Source organism: Dermacentor andersoni, chromosome 2 (assembly GCF_023375885.2).
Source record: "Dermacentor andersoni chromosome 2, qqDerAnde1_hic_scaffold, whole genome shotgun sequence".
NCBI classification, from domain to species: Eukaryota; Metazoa; Arthropoda; class Arachnida; order Ixodida; family Ixodidae; genus Dermacentor; species Dermacentor andersoni.
The window spans coordinates 194,117,567-194,132,871 of NC_092815.1; the positions used below are offsets into that span (position 1 = coordinate 194,117,567).

Genomic DNA, 15,305 nt, shown 5'->3' on the forward strand with positions numbered 1-15,305 from the left:
CACCTTACGTATACTCAATTTGACATACAATCTTTCAAAATTTTATAATAATCCAGAAATATCTAAAGCAAATCAAACACAATGCTGGCCATGTGGGAGCAGATGCAATTGCTAGTGTCTGCCTCTATGTAACCTGTGAATATATGCCCGATTTTGAGCTACTGAGCGTGTTCCTGCCATGGCATTATTTAGCGCATAAGGTAAGCTTAGCCACTGAATGACTATGGTTTTTGGGAAAGCCAACCTCTTGGTAGCAGAAAAGGCACAGTCTGCATAGAGCACGGGAACAACTTAGCACAACAAAAGGAAGTGGAGGAAACTGCGGAAATAATCGCAATAATAATGCTTCTTTAGCGAGTATAATTCCAATGAGCCAATCCACTACAGAAACGCCTGTCCATGTGGTTTAACTATGCTAATGTGCCAGCTTCCTGCTGTACACTCATCTGGCCCCTCAGCAAAGAACTTCATGCTCCTACAGCATATCAGGCTCAGCTAACGGGGAGCTTTAGAAATAATGTCCCCAAGTAGCTTTGTGTACCCCAGAGCCCAAACTCCTCTGTACGTCTTTTGCATTCTTTTGTATTTTCCTTGCTTCCCCTCTGTAGGCCTGGCCGATAGCATCTCTCTAACTTTGGGTCCATTTCTAAATCTTGCTGTTCACGCCTGTGACAAATGCCCAGAACTACAAATTTTTTCTCTTTCTTTTACAAAACAACGGGTGAAGAGTAAGGACTGTGTTGGCAATATTTATGGGCTGTTTGTTCAGTAATAAATAATAACGAGTAACAAACTTTCCGCTATGTAGCCTCGCAAAATGCACTGCTCATCACTAAGCTTCCCGTTAAGCTTACATACAATGTGGTGACAAACACTCCACACAATGAAATTTCACGCATTGGCTTTCTACTGCATTTTGTTGACCAAAGCAACAGCAAAGCAAGAAAAAATTTTCTGTACAACTGGCACAATTAGTACTAGTTGTTTCTGGTAGCACCAGATGGATTAGTCTAGCGGTTCTCAAGTGAGACCCTGTGAACATCTTGGAATTGTAAAGACATTTCTGGAGACCTGGGGTCCATGCAGCCTTTACTTGTTACTGTGATAGCAACTATAGGGTTGCTTGTGGTGCGATCCCGCTACCACCGTTGTGCTGTCCTGGTATTGAGGGCACGAGCACATGGCCCCTGCGTGAAGGGTTACAAGGCCTCCGAAGACGCTCAGTGTGTTTGGCTGCAAAGACGACGGAGCCAATTGGATGGACGCACCCTCACGCTTGAGGTGCAATGCCTGCAACGTCGCTGCTCGTGCTTGTCATTGCACCAAGGTTGCGACAAGCCTGGTATTTGGCAGGGTTCCCGCTATGCAGCAGCAGTTGTATCACATGCTGCGTTGATCTAATAATGTTCCTTCGCATGTTCTTAGATCACCGTGTGAGGAGCTCGAGTGTGACACGAAAACTTTGCTATCCCTTTCAATGCTTTGTTTTTGGGGCGAAACTACCAATTTATTTAGTGAGCACGTTCAATGTTATTTTGGTAGTTGCTGTACACAAGGAAAACGAGTGCCTAGAGGATAAAAACTGGAGGGGATTAGACAAAGTGCACGGTACAGAGTACAATGCCCAAGAACCAAAATGAGTGGGTGGTAGTGAATTTATGCACAGAGGAAATAAAACTGACTGATCTTGAATAGATGCATGAATAGTCAAAAGTAGAAAGGGGCAGCTAAAGCGGGCTTAGCTATTGTTGTTGCACGTCCTTGTGTCACGGACAACACTGTGCACCCCTCCTCCAGCTCAAACACACCGTCTTCACTTGAAGCCTGCCATCACGGTCACTATTCCACCTGGATTAGTGTCCTTCGAAAGCAGCTACCATATCACCAACGTCTACTTCTGAACATTTAATTCACGTCCAAATTTTTGCGCCATCTTTCTCCTGGATACAACACTACAGACCCTTTAGCTGTTTACTAGCATAGGCCCTGGATGGCTTCCAGTATCACCCACTTACAGAACCCGCTAAATTTAGAAGGGGCAAAAATCACAAGGGTGAGTAGCAGGAGCGCATTAAAACAGAAGCCTGCCGATTTTCTTCCCTTTTTACCTCTGTTGATAATCAAAATTTTACAAGATAGGTTTGCTGTAAGTTACACGAAAAATTATAAGCAGTACGCACCTTTCTTTTATATGAAAACGTAAAGTGAAGCTTCCTGTACATGAAACCCTAGAAAACAAACTTTTTGTTCAAGCATAGTAGACTGATAAGGCATGTGGCCGGAAGTTTCTTGGGGCCACAAGATTGTTGCTGTCATCGCGCGCGCGCACTTGGAACTGCCTATAAATTGTTAGCCACTCACCAGGCGCACTGGTTGTGGACGCGGTTGTTCCAGCCACCGTGGAGACGACGCAGTGCTGGTGGTGGTGCTCGGTGCCGTTCCCCGCTGCCTCGGTCGCCCCGTCCTTGAAGATGCCCCCCGAAAAGCCAAACACAGCATCGTCGGGCATCTTGATGTTGCCCAGGCCGGACGCCGTCACGCCGTCGCCACCGTCTCCACCGCCCTGGTGGTGGTGGTGGTGATGGTGGTGGTGACCACTGGGCACATTGAGCAGCCCGCCGGGGGAGCAGGGGGGCTCGGTTTTCTCTAGCTGGGTGGTGCCTGGGTGCAGCAGAATGACGCAGTGAAGTCGCACACGTGGGAGGAGAAGTAGAGGGGACTCGCACCAAAGTGAATGCAATGCCTATATACTCCGTCTCGACCAATTCATGCAGTGCAAGAAAGGCTAGGGTACAAGTCAGCCAATCAGCAACAAGAGCTGGCTGTGTGTTCTAGAGAAGGAAGGACCCACGCATCGTGCGCTACTAATCCTTCAGTGAAGCTTGTACTCAAGTGTCACACAGAGCCATCAGAAGCTTTGCCTGAGATGTTCACAGCAGCGCATAATATTCCCAGAATGTGCTTCTTCACCAAGCCAGAGACGTGGTTCAAGGCCCTTTTAAGACGAAGGGATTTGCAAGCTTGGCTCGGTGATAACGAGCATTTCAGCAAGTGCACTAAAAACACAAAAAGGGAAGAAAGCATAACACACAGAGTGCACTGTGTGCTTGTTGGTTCTTGCCTTTTTAAACATGTTTTTAATGAATAGCATTAAAATGTTCAATAGGTTCAATGCATCGAGCTTTCAACTACAATGACGAAGGGAAAATCTGGCACTGCAGGTATTCCAGCCACCATGGGAGTGATAGGCAGGATACATTTTTCTACGAGTTGACATGGCTTCATATACACAATCAAATGCAACTTCTCTTATTTTTTGTGGTTCAGCTGTACACTGTGCTAGTTGCACAACCTTTATTTAGAGCGTTTGATTGTTATTGCATCAGCAACAACTGTTTCCTTTTGTAATGTAATATCAAATGCATAGGTAAGTATGCATAAGTAAGTCTCAACACCTCGGGATATGCCTGTCGCTAGGACCTGATGCTGCATTATGTAAGGGTCCATTTTATTCAATTATAGCTATTTGCTTATCACCCATCCTAGCAAGTGGCTGATACCAGCATTAACGAAGGCATGGTACTATGCCATACAATGACAAAAGACACAGAGAATGAAAAATGCAAAGAATCATTTTGTAATACGGCTGCCGGGTGTTACGGCCGCTCATTTGATTTCTGTGTTCACTACGGCTGCCACCCACATGCATAGCTAAGAGAAATGCACATGGTCTTCTTGCTTATGTTTTAATGAATAGCGTCACACTTAGTCTTATCGCTACAAGATGTCAAATTTTGCTCTGTGTCATGATGTCATAATAATGTTGATGATGTAGGGCCTCGCATTTCAAGATGACTTAGTACCACTTTAAAATATCTTATAAGCATTTCCCAACCTTCATATTTGATAAGCCTGATTCTTTTACATAGAAGAAACATCTAGTTGACTTTATACAACTTCGAAAAATATGTCAGTAATTCTCTAAGCTATGACGCCAAGTTCACGAAAAATGTTTTTTGAGAAGATTTAGAATGCAGATTATCAGTCTATTTTCTGTTCTATCAGTCTATAAAGCAAATTTTTCTAGGCAAATTAGGGTCCTAAAGAATGCGTAATACTTTTTAAAATAATTTGATATTTGAAAGATTGTTAACAAATGTAGGTCTCATGCCAGCACTTATAATTGAAGTTTGGCTCCCCATAACCAAACAATTTTCAGCAGTAACATAGAAGAGGTTTTCATCTATGCAATGAACCAAAAATAATGAAATAGAAATAATTTGGAGAGTGTAATAAAAAAAAGAAAGCATGCTTTTCTGAGAGGTTTGCCTTGCTATAAAACAGAGCCATGTCAGAAGTTTTCATACAATTTCATTTTTGGTCATTCATCACATGACCAACTAGGCATGAAATAAGTGTACAATGTTTTATTTAAAAATATTTATTAGAAAAAGAATTATGCTTTTTGGCATATGAAAGAACAGCAAAAGGGGGTTGAGGGCACTCTCAGGAAATCAAAAAGAATGAATTGAAACACCAGAAGCGCTAACAAAAAAACATCCTAGAGCGCTAAATATCCCCCAGAGTCGTAGCTTGTCTCCTTCCGATTCTTAATTTTGTAAATTTTGCCCACGAAGCACCTTGTATTGCATTTTCTAGCTTGTTTTGCAGCATCAGTATGGTAAAGGGCGGCCTTTACGTTGAGTGACCAGTGATTTGTGAGACAAGTTTTGACAGTGTAAAGGTGAAGTTTTATTCTGTATTGTTTCAGCGTACCAAGTATGCCTCTCTTGCAACTGCTGAAATTACAAAGAGCGTCATATTGTTTGCTTTTAGTGCAGAGCTTGACTCCAGAATGCTGCAGCCACCCTCCATATTAATAACCAAGCTTCAATGCACTTACTAAAGCGCTCCTGTCACCGTGTCCATAGCACACTGTGATTTTTACGTACCAACTTCCAGCAAGCTTCTACCTGCCTCGCCTTTGCCCTTCGAGCTTCACCATACTGTAGCTACTAGTATAAATCAGGATACTACAGTGTATAAAGACAACAAATAGAGACGCTCCATCGTTCTTCAATGCGCAAGAAGTATGCAGAGTATAAACACATTGCAGAAGTAGTGTATCCTCCATGTTAAAGCTTATGTTTATCACAGATGGAAACATTTAAGTTCTTACTACTTGTTAGTATTTCATATTAACATTAAAGAACAAGAAGATGCAGTAACAGCTCGGCCATTCGACTCTCATTAACTCTTTCCATACCACACCCATTGGGCATCGTTAGTCCACTAACGATGGTTTGAAAGGCCATTTTCGAGACCTTCCGCGCTGCTCATGGACACACTATGCTACAGGATGTGAAGTAGAACTATATTTTTGTTTTCTAAGCAATTTGCTTTCTCCACCAGGATGCGATTTTCGAACACGCTCCAAAGTTTTCGCAATCGTCAAAGTAAAAACAAAAAATGGTTGCTCACTATTGATGGTTTGAAACGCCGCTTTTGAGACCTGCCATGCAGATCACGGACACTGTGTGCCATAGGACATGAAGGAAGAGAACTATATTTTTGTTTTCTAAGCAGTTCGCTTTTTCCCTGCCACGTGCGAATTTTTGAACGCACTCCAAAGTTTTGCGATCGTCAAAGTAGAAAGCAAAATACCAGCTTCAGGGAGCAGCGCGCATGCTTTGAAAGATCGCAGATATCGTGATTCCGCTGTATCTGAAGCTGATTTTATCGATGGATTGGGCAGCAGCGAGTCTGAGGATGAGGCCTTTTAGTTGGACTTTCACTCTGAGATCGACGATGACGTAAGCCAGCCTGGAACATTGTGGCAGCAGCCTAGCATGACAAACTGTAGTGCTTCCTCTTAAAGTTTTGTAGCGGAATACCTGTTCAATGAAAAATTTGGACTTTTGCGGAGATAGTGCCTATCAGACGGCAATACATTTTGTATATCTCATAACTTTTGTTATCTTTTTCTCAGTAGATACAAGCTTGTCTTTATAAACCGTGTTCAATTTTACCCCACAATCTTTATTCTGGCTTTATTCTATGTTTTTTTTATGACATACATTTCGTTAATAAAACTATTATGCATGAAAAGTGCACTCATTCTGCTTTTTGTTTACGTCATAAAATATTGAGTGCAGCAGTTCTTTAAAAAAAAAAAAAAACATCTGTTGTAACCTACAAAAAGCACCTATTTTTCTCATCTTAGGGAAAGAGCTAATTCAGAAAATCGGATAATTCGAACTCGTCCTCTGGTCCTGGCAGGCGTTATTTGATGCAATCAAACTCTCCTTAGTTTGAATGTATTTGGCCGCACGTCGATGAATTCTGACAGCTCTCGGAGCTCAGCGAGCGCCGCAAATGTGCGACGTAAAAGAGCAACGGCGTTAGCGTCCAACGAAAATGAAGCGGCGGAGTCCACATTGCTAGAGACATTAGTGGAAATCATATGTGAATGACAGCAGGGAACGCTATGTGCCTATTTGTACATTTAAAGCCTTTATTTTTTCGTTTACCACCTCGCATAACACCGTGTTGGTCGCGTGCCCTCATAACTGCATAATCGCGACCCATGATCGCGTTGATAGCCACCATGGTTTAGGCCGGAGCAGTTGCGGAAGACAGTAGTTTCGTTTTGAAACGGTGCACGTGTTGGCTGCGTGTCTTCCAAACTGCGTAGTCACCACCCAAGATCGCGTCCGCAGTTGCTGCAGCAAATGGCCGTTTTGTTTTTATGGTGCGTGCGTTGGCCACGTGCCTTCAGAACCCCAAGGTCTCCGTCCACGAGAGCGTCGACAGCGGCCGCGGTTTCATCTACAGCGGTTGTGGCAAACAGTTGTTTTGTTTTGAGTCGGTGCAAAGGTCTCAAGGATGAAGAGCACCGGCTACACAGCGAAGGATGGACAATTATTTGGCGACTGGCTCACTGGCAAAAAAATAATCTGGATGTGTGCACAGTAGTGAAAGGTGTGTCTCAGATGAAGGCACGTGCAATGGCTGCGCTGCGAAGGAAGTCGCTAGGCCTTCACTACTACGAGTGCTAATCAGTCACGAGATGGCGAGGATTGCAGCTTCCGCACTGCGTTTGTGCAGAATAGAAACAGGATTTTCCTTTTCATTCAGCAAATAAAACTGTCTTGACGTAGTAAGCATCCGTTTACTATTTTCTTGGTACCCTCGATGACTCGACATTCGGGTAATTTGGACATGTTCTTCAGTCCCATCAAATCCGAGTTAACGAAGTTTTACTAGTATACAATTTGGGCATTTTTATGTTACACGTGAAACTGTTACCGTCAGTTTCAGTATCAAGGACACTGGGTGGGTTACAAGCTTCACTATATCTTTTGAAAGGAACAACATAGGCACATAGTTAATTAATTTTTGTTGCAAAATGTTCTCTAATGAATTGCACATCTGATTAAAAAAAAAAGTTTTCTGAAAAAGAAAAAGAATATGTGTACAACTGAGCCGTCTGTGCTCAAACTTTGAACACCACATTAGGCAGTTTACCTATCTAATAATGCATCTGCCTGGTGCGTTCAGGTGAGCGTGAACCAAACTACAAGTTAGCCATGACAAAGTGAGGACAATGAGCCATACGGCCTGGCAGCGCTATCTGCTGGCAAAGCATGGAGCCAGAAATTTCACCACTGCTCCCAGTGTTGCTTGCTGTGCTTGACTATTATCATGATAGTACAAGAGAGTTTTCACCTTACCAGAACAAATTGTGCACGTACCAATATCAAACAATAGTTAACAAATACGGACTTTGCGTAAGAGTTAGGCATAATGAAGTGAGGAGTTCCGTATCATAACTTCTTCCGTTCATGTTGTTATACCAAACACGCCACGCGAGTCCCAAATCTTTTAGTAGACACTGCAAATAAAGATAAAATGACGTATAGTATTGGGCATTTTACGTAAGCATCAAACAGCGTTTTATGCCAACTTAAGCATATTTGAGAAAAGAAGCCCATGATTTGGAAGATGTCAGTGGAATCCGAATCCATTTTGAAATGCAAAATCCATTCAATGTTGAAATGAATTTTAGGAAAGCCAATGGAGATTCAATCAAGATCAACAAAAGGTAACAATTGGAATGAATGGAAATTCAGTGGAAGCCACATGAATCAAGAGATGAAATAATTGTTCCACTAGATGACATAACAACGTGCCGTAAATTGTGTGCACAAGATCCAGATTGGTTTCTGGATGTCCGAGCAGGCAGCTTTTTTTCTGTGCAGCAAGTGAAGAACTAGGTGTCCAACTTGCCTAAAAGTATGCTTGCTTTGTCCTTTTCCAGCCATTCTTTTCACTCTTTTGAAGTGACATAGAGTTGCTGGGCATCCTTCAATTTACAGTGAGCCATGCTCATTACACATTCCTTTCTTGTGTTTACCCAAGACTGCATTAAGGTTTGGGGTGCCACTTTTTTGCTTGACTTAGGTAGTATTATACAGATTTCTTGCTTGTTAACGATCGTGGCCACCAAGAAAAGTATGCCATTTTGATGCTGCTTTGTCATAAAATAACAGCACACGCACAAACCCCACATAATTTTCAGTAAAGGAGTAGTCAGCAACAAATGCCTACATACTAGGTTACTTGCTTTGTGGAACTGTTAAGTCCGATTATTATTCTGTTCAAAACAACAACAGCCACCAGCTCTATTTGAGCATGTCTCATAGCTAGGTGAAAGCAATGATTGTGATTCTCAGTACAGGGCCAATTAGTAAGGAACGCACATTTGGCTGTCTTCTCGTTACATTATAGAGTTGTCAAACATGTTCATTATTGCCTTCAGATACACAGTGGTTGAATGCTTGCTGCGAGTCATTTCTTGTGCGGAATCAGCAATAAAGCCTTGAAACTTTGCAGTACATTGACTTGTTTGTGGAAACACATCAACCCTATTTCTGACGGTTAGCTGTGCTCAGCTCAGCTGATCAGTTCAGCAGGCATACCGGCAAACACGTTGCTCTTGACGCTGTCACGTGGCATGTCGGCGTCATCGTCCGAAAGCATCGCAGCGTGGTGGTTGTCTTCCAGGCCTGAAGTGAGGAACAAGCACAGCGGCAATTGGTACCAGCACATGCTCGCTCGTAATGAATGCTGTCGCACACGTCTTGTGATGCGCACACTGCTTTTCACGCACTCAAAAGTGCAAAGCAAGCGGGTAAAAACAATGATGTTCAAGTCATCATTCCTTTCTTCTTGGTACTGATATATAGCTTAATACTAGCAAAGATATTAAAAAGAAAGACATTAAAATCGCCACTTGACGGAAATGACACTGCTTTTGAAATGAATCATAGCCTTGGTCCTTTGGCATCATTGTGCTGAATTTTTAAATTGAAGAAAAGGGTGAAAAGTTGCAAGGCGGGTCATTTTTCTTATTCTACGGTGCTGGATGTGAAATCACATCACTACAAACAAGAAAATCAAACGACAAGTAAGCATTGACAATTAATGGCTATCACAAGGCGTGAAACAAGGACATGTGTTCAACATGGGAGCAGCCTGAGAGAGTGACAATTGCAGCAAGTCAGCCTACTGCCCAGAGCACGAATGGCTTGGCAAGTGAGAAAAATTTCCAAGCACTGCTTTTCTGCAGTAAAGAATTGCTGACATCACTGACGACTGTAGATAAGCAGAAACATCAGCACTACGTATCTTTCACACACTGCTAATATTTGTCCAATAACTAAACACTAACTATTATGACAAAAAAGACTGTCTTAATATATTCAAATTCATAATGCTGTGTGTGCATCCTCTCAGCTGCTTTCAAAAAGATGCGCAGTTTTATTCTGTTTTACTTTAAACCCGACAGGCGCTTGACAGGCATGAAGTGGAAGTAATGTACTGTCCCCATGCTTGTAGTATCTTAATTTAATTGTTCAAGGCCAGAGGACATTGCAGATTTGACCATACAAAAGGACTCATGAATGCGAGAATATACATCCAAGTAAGTTAATTTTTTAAGGGGGAGCGAATCAAAAACCTTCAACTAACAACAAACCGAAGAAACTGTGATAGATTACTGGAGACGTTGCCAAGAGACTTTGCGAAATTAACAGACCCGAATGTGTTAGAAGTGAGACTGGTCGCCCTGTCCAGATTACGCATTCCTATAGCCACATCTAGATGTTGGTAAAAAGACAGCCTCAGTCATGCGCATAATCAAATGAGTGCAAAGCTTTACCTACAGCAACAGACGAAGAGAAATAAAAAAAGAAAACTGCAAAAAGCTAGCGCATGCCAAAATGAAACGCAACATCACTGGGAAAGTCTTACAGCCCCTGCACGTGACTGTGGTGTACCCAAATGCAGTGACTTGTGGAGACTTTGCACTCTTCTAAGGGCGTATTCGCACTGGTGATTGACAGAGCTCGCATGACTGACTGCAACTGTGCAACCACTATTCACATCGGAAACCGCAACCTGCCCGTTGCCACACCAAAATGTCTCGTGATTAATACCATTCTTGCTAGCTCTAGCCGCCATAACAATGTAGAATAACTGTCAACATGTTCCAATGTCCTGCTCCTCTGCCACTAATTGGTTCAGCGGCTTTGCAATTGACAATGTGAGGCTGAAAATAGGGCAGCGAGCAACTGAAAAAAACAAAAACAAAAAACAGTTGCTCTCCTACCAAGGTGATCATTTGCGACTGGTCTCTTTTCAATCAAATTAACAGTGCAACCTCTGTGAGTCGCTGAGGTTAATGAGCCCTAATGGTGTGGCATTGTGTTGTGCTGACTGCCATGACTACACTGCCATTCTCAATAAGCATTTGTGGCCTAGAAAGCAGTGTCTTTGATTTCAGCAGAAAATGGAGTGAACATTCAACCAGGATTAAGCTGTCCCTGCTAAGCAATGCAGTGCGGACTGAATGATCTGACTGTTTCATGGTAACATTACGGAGAACTGATGCGACGTGCAGATTGTGGTACTGCCCTACTGGGAACGTTGACTGTTGTGCACCAGACCACTGTGTTAAGAAGGCAGCTGTCTAACTGCCCCCATGAAATGTCTTTTATGCAGACAGTGCATCACATCCCTTTACAACATTTCCATATAAATACAGTAGAACCTCGTTGATATGTTGTGCTTACATACGTTTTCCTGGAATCAACGTTCGCAATAGAGAACACAAAGAAATGACCCAACAGCGTTACGCTTAATTTTTACCAGTCCACACGTTCCCGGAAAACACAATCTTCTGTCACCAACATTCAGTAGGTCGCCAAACTGCGATCGTATGATACGTTTTCCGGCAACTAGATTTCATGTTAACAAGAAAATGCATGAGACATGCGAGATCGAGAACAGTATATAGCTGCCCACCACAGGAGCTTCACTGCAATACTCATCCGCCCATCTCACATGAAAGCGCCAACGCGCACTCAGTTTTTTATTCTGGTACCACCAAATCTCCTCCCAGGTTGTCACACGCGCCATTCACAGCTATTACCATCAACCGTATTGCAATAAGCATCTACGCTTACCTGTTTCACAGCGTGTGGTGCCATTGGAAGCATAGCGCATGCTTTTTATAGGTGATAAATTAAATGCACCGCCGTTTTCTGCTAGAAGCTGCGATCATATACGTTTTCCGGCTGCTAGATCCCATGTGAACAAGAAAAAGTGCAAGGCGCGCTCAACTGGGAACAGTATGCCTGTCTCACGTGAAAACGACAGCACACACAGTTTCTTATTCCAGCGCCAGCAAATCTCTGCCCGGGTTGTCGAACGCTGCATTCACAGCTGTTGCTGCCAAACCTTATTGTGATAAGCATCTTCACCTATCTCTTTTACAGCACGTGGTGAGTAGTGCCATTGGTAGTGTACTGCACACTTTTAGTAGGCGATAATCCAAATGCGCCGCCCTTCCCTGCTGCAGGCAGTGTGATGTGGGCATCACATTTCGCTTTGGTGGCATCCGGCGTCGCCCACCAGCTCGATTTGGTCTCGGTTTCCTGTCGCCCTCCTTGAACACCACGCAATAGGAAAACAACCACATGCGTCTCGGGCTGCCGGAGCAGCACCAGATCGGCGCGCGCTGGCGTCTTGTGCCGCAACGATTCCCGCGAGGCTTCGCATTACGTAGAGGTCAACGATAGTTGAGTTTGCCTAATTTCTTTTTACTTCGTGTCGTACGTTTTCCCGGTTAGTATGTTTTTGTCACGTTTTTTTTTTTCAATACATAGGACGAGGTTCTACTGTATATAGCAATATTGCTTGTGATTTTATTATGTGCCATTATAATTGATAACCTTGTGCTGCTCCCACGAATGATGGCACTAGAACAGAGCAGCTCACAAAACTAAAGGTGCACATGGGGGCATAAAGCAGGAGAAGGCAATGCAATCTGTTAAGCTCGCAGAAAGGGTTGCAAATTTGCCAAGCAATGTATGGTCTGCTGAAAAACTTGCAGACGAGTATCATCAAAGGTAGCTCAACATGATGAACAGCGCAAGTGATATGCACATGGCACAGTGCTCATGTCACTTGTCAGCTGTGTTTCCATGTTGAACACATAGCTAACCAACACTAATGTGAAAGGCAGGTCGTGTCGTCGAAGGGTATGGAAGAATGAGTGAAAGTTTTCTATTCATTGAATGAAATACTCCTGAACGGATTTATATGAAACGCTTGTCAACATGTGCTAATGCGAGCTAACAAGTGATAATGAATGTGCCAAGGAAGTGGGTGCAGTGGAGGGGACCCTTGGCAGGTGCCCCTGTGTATGCCTACTTGCAGAACAAAACCAGAACAGTAGAATGCAGCAGTACGGCAACATGCAACACTCCAAGAATGCCACACAAACAGCGCCATGACATATGGTGTCCCGACCCACTTATCAAACATCTATTGTCTAGTTTCTCAGAATAGGTTATGACAACTGCTGCCATTGTGCTTTTCATAACAGATATTTTTTTGCCTAAGTCTTTTGCTGCTTAACCCTTTCCCGGACAGCTTAACAATATTGTTCACCTAATGAAAACATAAAAAAAACGAGACAAATGTAAATATTAGTCTGTGCCTTTAAACTTACCTTTATTTATCTACCAGATAAACTGTGCTACTCATCAAAATGTTGATCGTGATTTGCAGAAGATGTCTTGTTGACAAAACCCGCAGGCGTCATTATTCTCAGTATACATAATGGACATATTCTAGCCACTGTGAAAATTGTTTCGTTTGTTTAGGCAAGCTCTTGTTTTTTTATCTACATAGAGGTGCATTTCAAGAACATGCACTGACCTTGTCAAATCAAGTATCTCACACCAGCCTTGTGGCCTACATTCACCTTTAACCAGCAGCTGAACAATATTTTTGACTTACTGTATCCTGCTTAGATTTTGCAGAAACACTTTCCTATTTCGTTTGACATGTATTTGTGCAATATGAAGAATAAATAAAGCAACAAAATACCAGACCAGGTGTTTCGCGTCTTGTCATTAAAGGCCCACTGCAACGAAATCTTGAACCAAGTAAAAAGCTTACTTTAAGAGAGCATAGATATAGAGGAGCCTCCGTACAAAATTTGATGTTCCATATAAGAGCGGAAGCATTACGAAAAGCTAAAAAAAAAGAAAGGCTGTTTCTGATGCCAAAACTGAAAAAGGAGCTCAGCCATTACTACTCGCCGGAAGTGACGCATGATTTAATGCACGGCACCTCGGCGTTACCTCCAAGATAAGTCCTCACCTCAGATATGTTTGCTATTCATACTGCTCCAAAATGCACAGTCTGGATTTGGCTACTATCATTGGTCAAGCTGGCACAGGACAAAGCCGGTCCGCACCACGTAGTACGACCAGACTGGAGCGCGCAAGCAGTGTTACGCACTCCAGCTATTGGCGTACATATGCTGTGTGCTGCAGACGCCACAGGCGGCACGGGGGGCAGCAATGAGCCTGTTCGCTGTTGAGACACTCGGACAACGGCTCGCTCCGACTGGTCTCTGTTGGTGACCTAACCCCAGGTGCTTGGCGATGTGCGCCAGCCCGAGCGTCCGGTGCCCGCGGTTGGCTGCGGCACACTGAAATACCTCAGAGGCGGCGTGTTTGGATTTATGTGCTAGTGACAAACACACCAGGTGCACGCATCATCTGCTTGGGTGCTGTCTAAAGGCTGCTGACAAGAAAACTACAACTACCAGCCCTGCAGCTTTGCAAAGGTTGGTTCAGTGGTATATACAGTTGAATGTGACTATATGGAACCTGTTTATATAAAATTATCCCTTATATCGAATGATTTCTGAACACCATAAATTTACAATGAGAATATACAGCAAAAATTAAGGTTACATCAAATAAAAACAGCAGCTGCCAACATATTGAACTTTTTAAAAATTACTTTTTATTTAGAAAGTTTGCCAACAGTATAAACTATTAAATATATAAATGTCGGCCAGTTTTGGCTATGTACATCAATTGTGCTCAATGATATCGAACTTAAAACAGCGCAAAACAGCCCGAGAAGTTGTCTTTCCTACATTTCAGCTGGACAAGCTGCCAATGTCCCCTTGGGAAAAGTGTTTCAGTCTAGCTGCACCTGCGCGGTTCTGTTGCACCGTGCTTGAGCACTGTCCTGCAAAAAGGTCACTGGCTTGTGCAACACACGAAGCGCAGTCACTGTGTAAGCTGAAGGATCGGCTTCAATGTAGGTCCATTTTCGGCAGCACCCACTTGAAGGTCTTTGTGGCAAAGTCTTTTTGTGTCATTTTCTCGAGAACGAACTGAACTGTCCACCCAGCGTCGATGGCGAGCTGTGACTTGTGCTTCTCTTTGCACAGCAGTCTGCTGAGCCGGACATTGCCTGGCTGCAGCCGCGCATGTAGCTCTACGATTCGCTTCTTCAGCAGCTGTTCCCAACTTGCGAGGAGGCCCCATAACGTGTACCGAAAAGTAAACACAGGTAGTATTGAGATTGTGCAGTGCACACAAACATCACTTGACTCGTGGCTCAATACAATGCAGCTGCTACGTGTCGTGACACCTAGTGGAATATAACGCAACTGCAACACAAATTTTGAATGTATCGACACTACAAATAGCCCAACACGATGCTTCTGCTGTTGATGATGATTTATTGGCGCCTCCTTTGAGATGGAGCAGTGACAAATAGTCACCTAGCCTGCTTGATTTAATCATTCATGCCATATATGTTTTTCATTCTAGCATTTTTGTATACATCTCCTTGATGTTCTTTTTCTACCTCAGTACTTCTACATCTGCCTTGTGCCGATACCTATGCAACTTGTGCATGGCCTGCCA

General features: G+C 43.3%; 1 protein-coding gene across 7 annotated transcripts in view; it reads right to left on the reverse strand.

Annotated features, from left to right (window-relative positions):
* LOC126540268 (uncharacterized) overlaps window positions 1-15,305 on the reverse strand; it is a 90,502-nt gene that overhangs the window by 32,889 nt on the left and 42,308 nt on the right. For 5 of the 7 annotated variants that reach the window (XM_050187071.3, XM_050187068.3, XM_050187066.3 and 2 more), the window contains 2 exons: window positions 8,982-9,068; window positions 2,362-2,661 (listed from right to left, as the gene is read on the reverse strand). In XM_050187071.3, coding sequence (XP_050043028.1) covers window positions 2,362-2,661; window positions 8,982-9,068 — 387 coding nt within the window. The remainder of the gene's footprint in view (window positions 1-2,361; window positions 2,662-8,981; window positions 9,069-15,305) is intronic. The other 2 variants (XM_050187072.3, XM_050187069.3) reach the window with 1 other exon arrangement.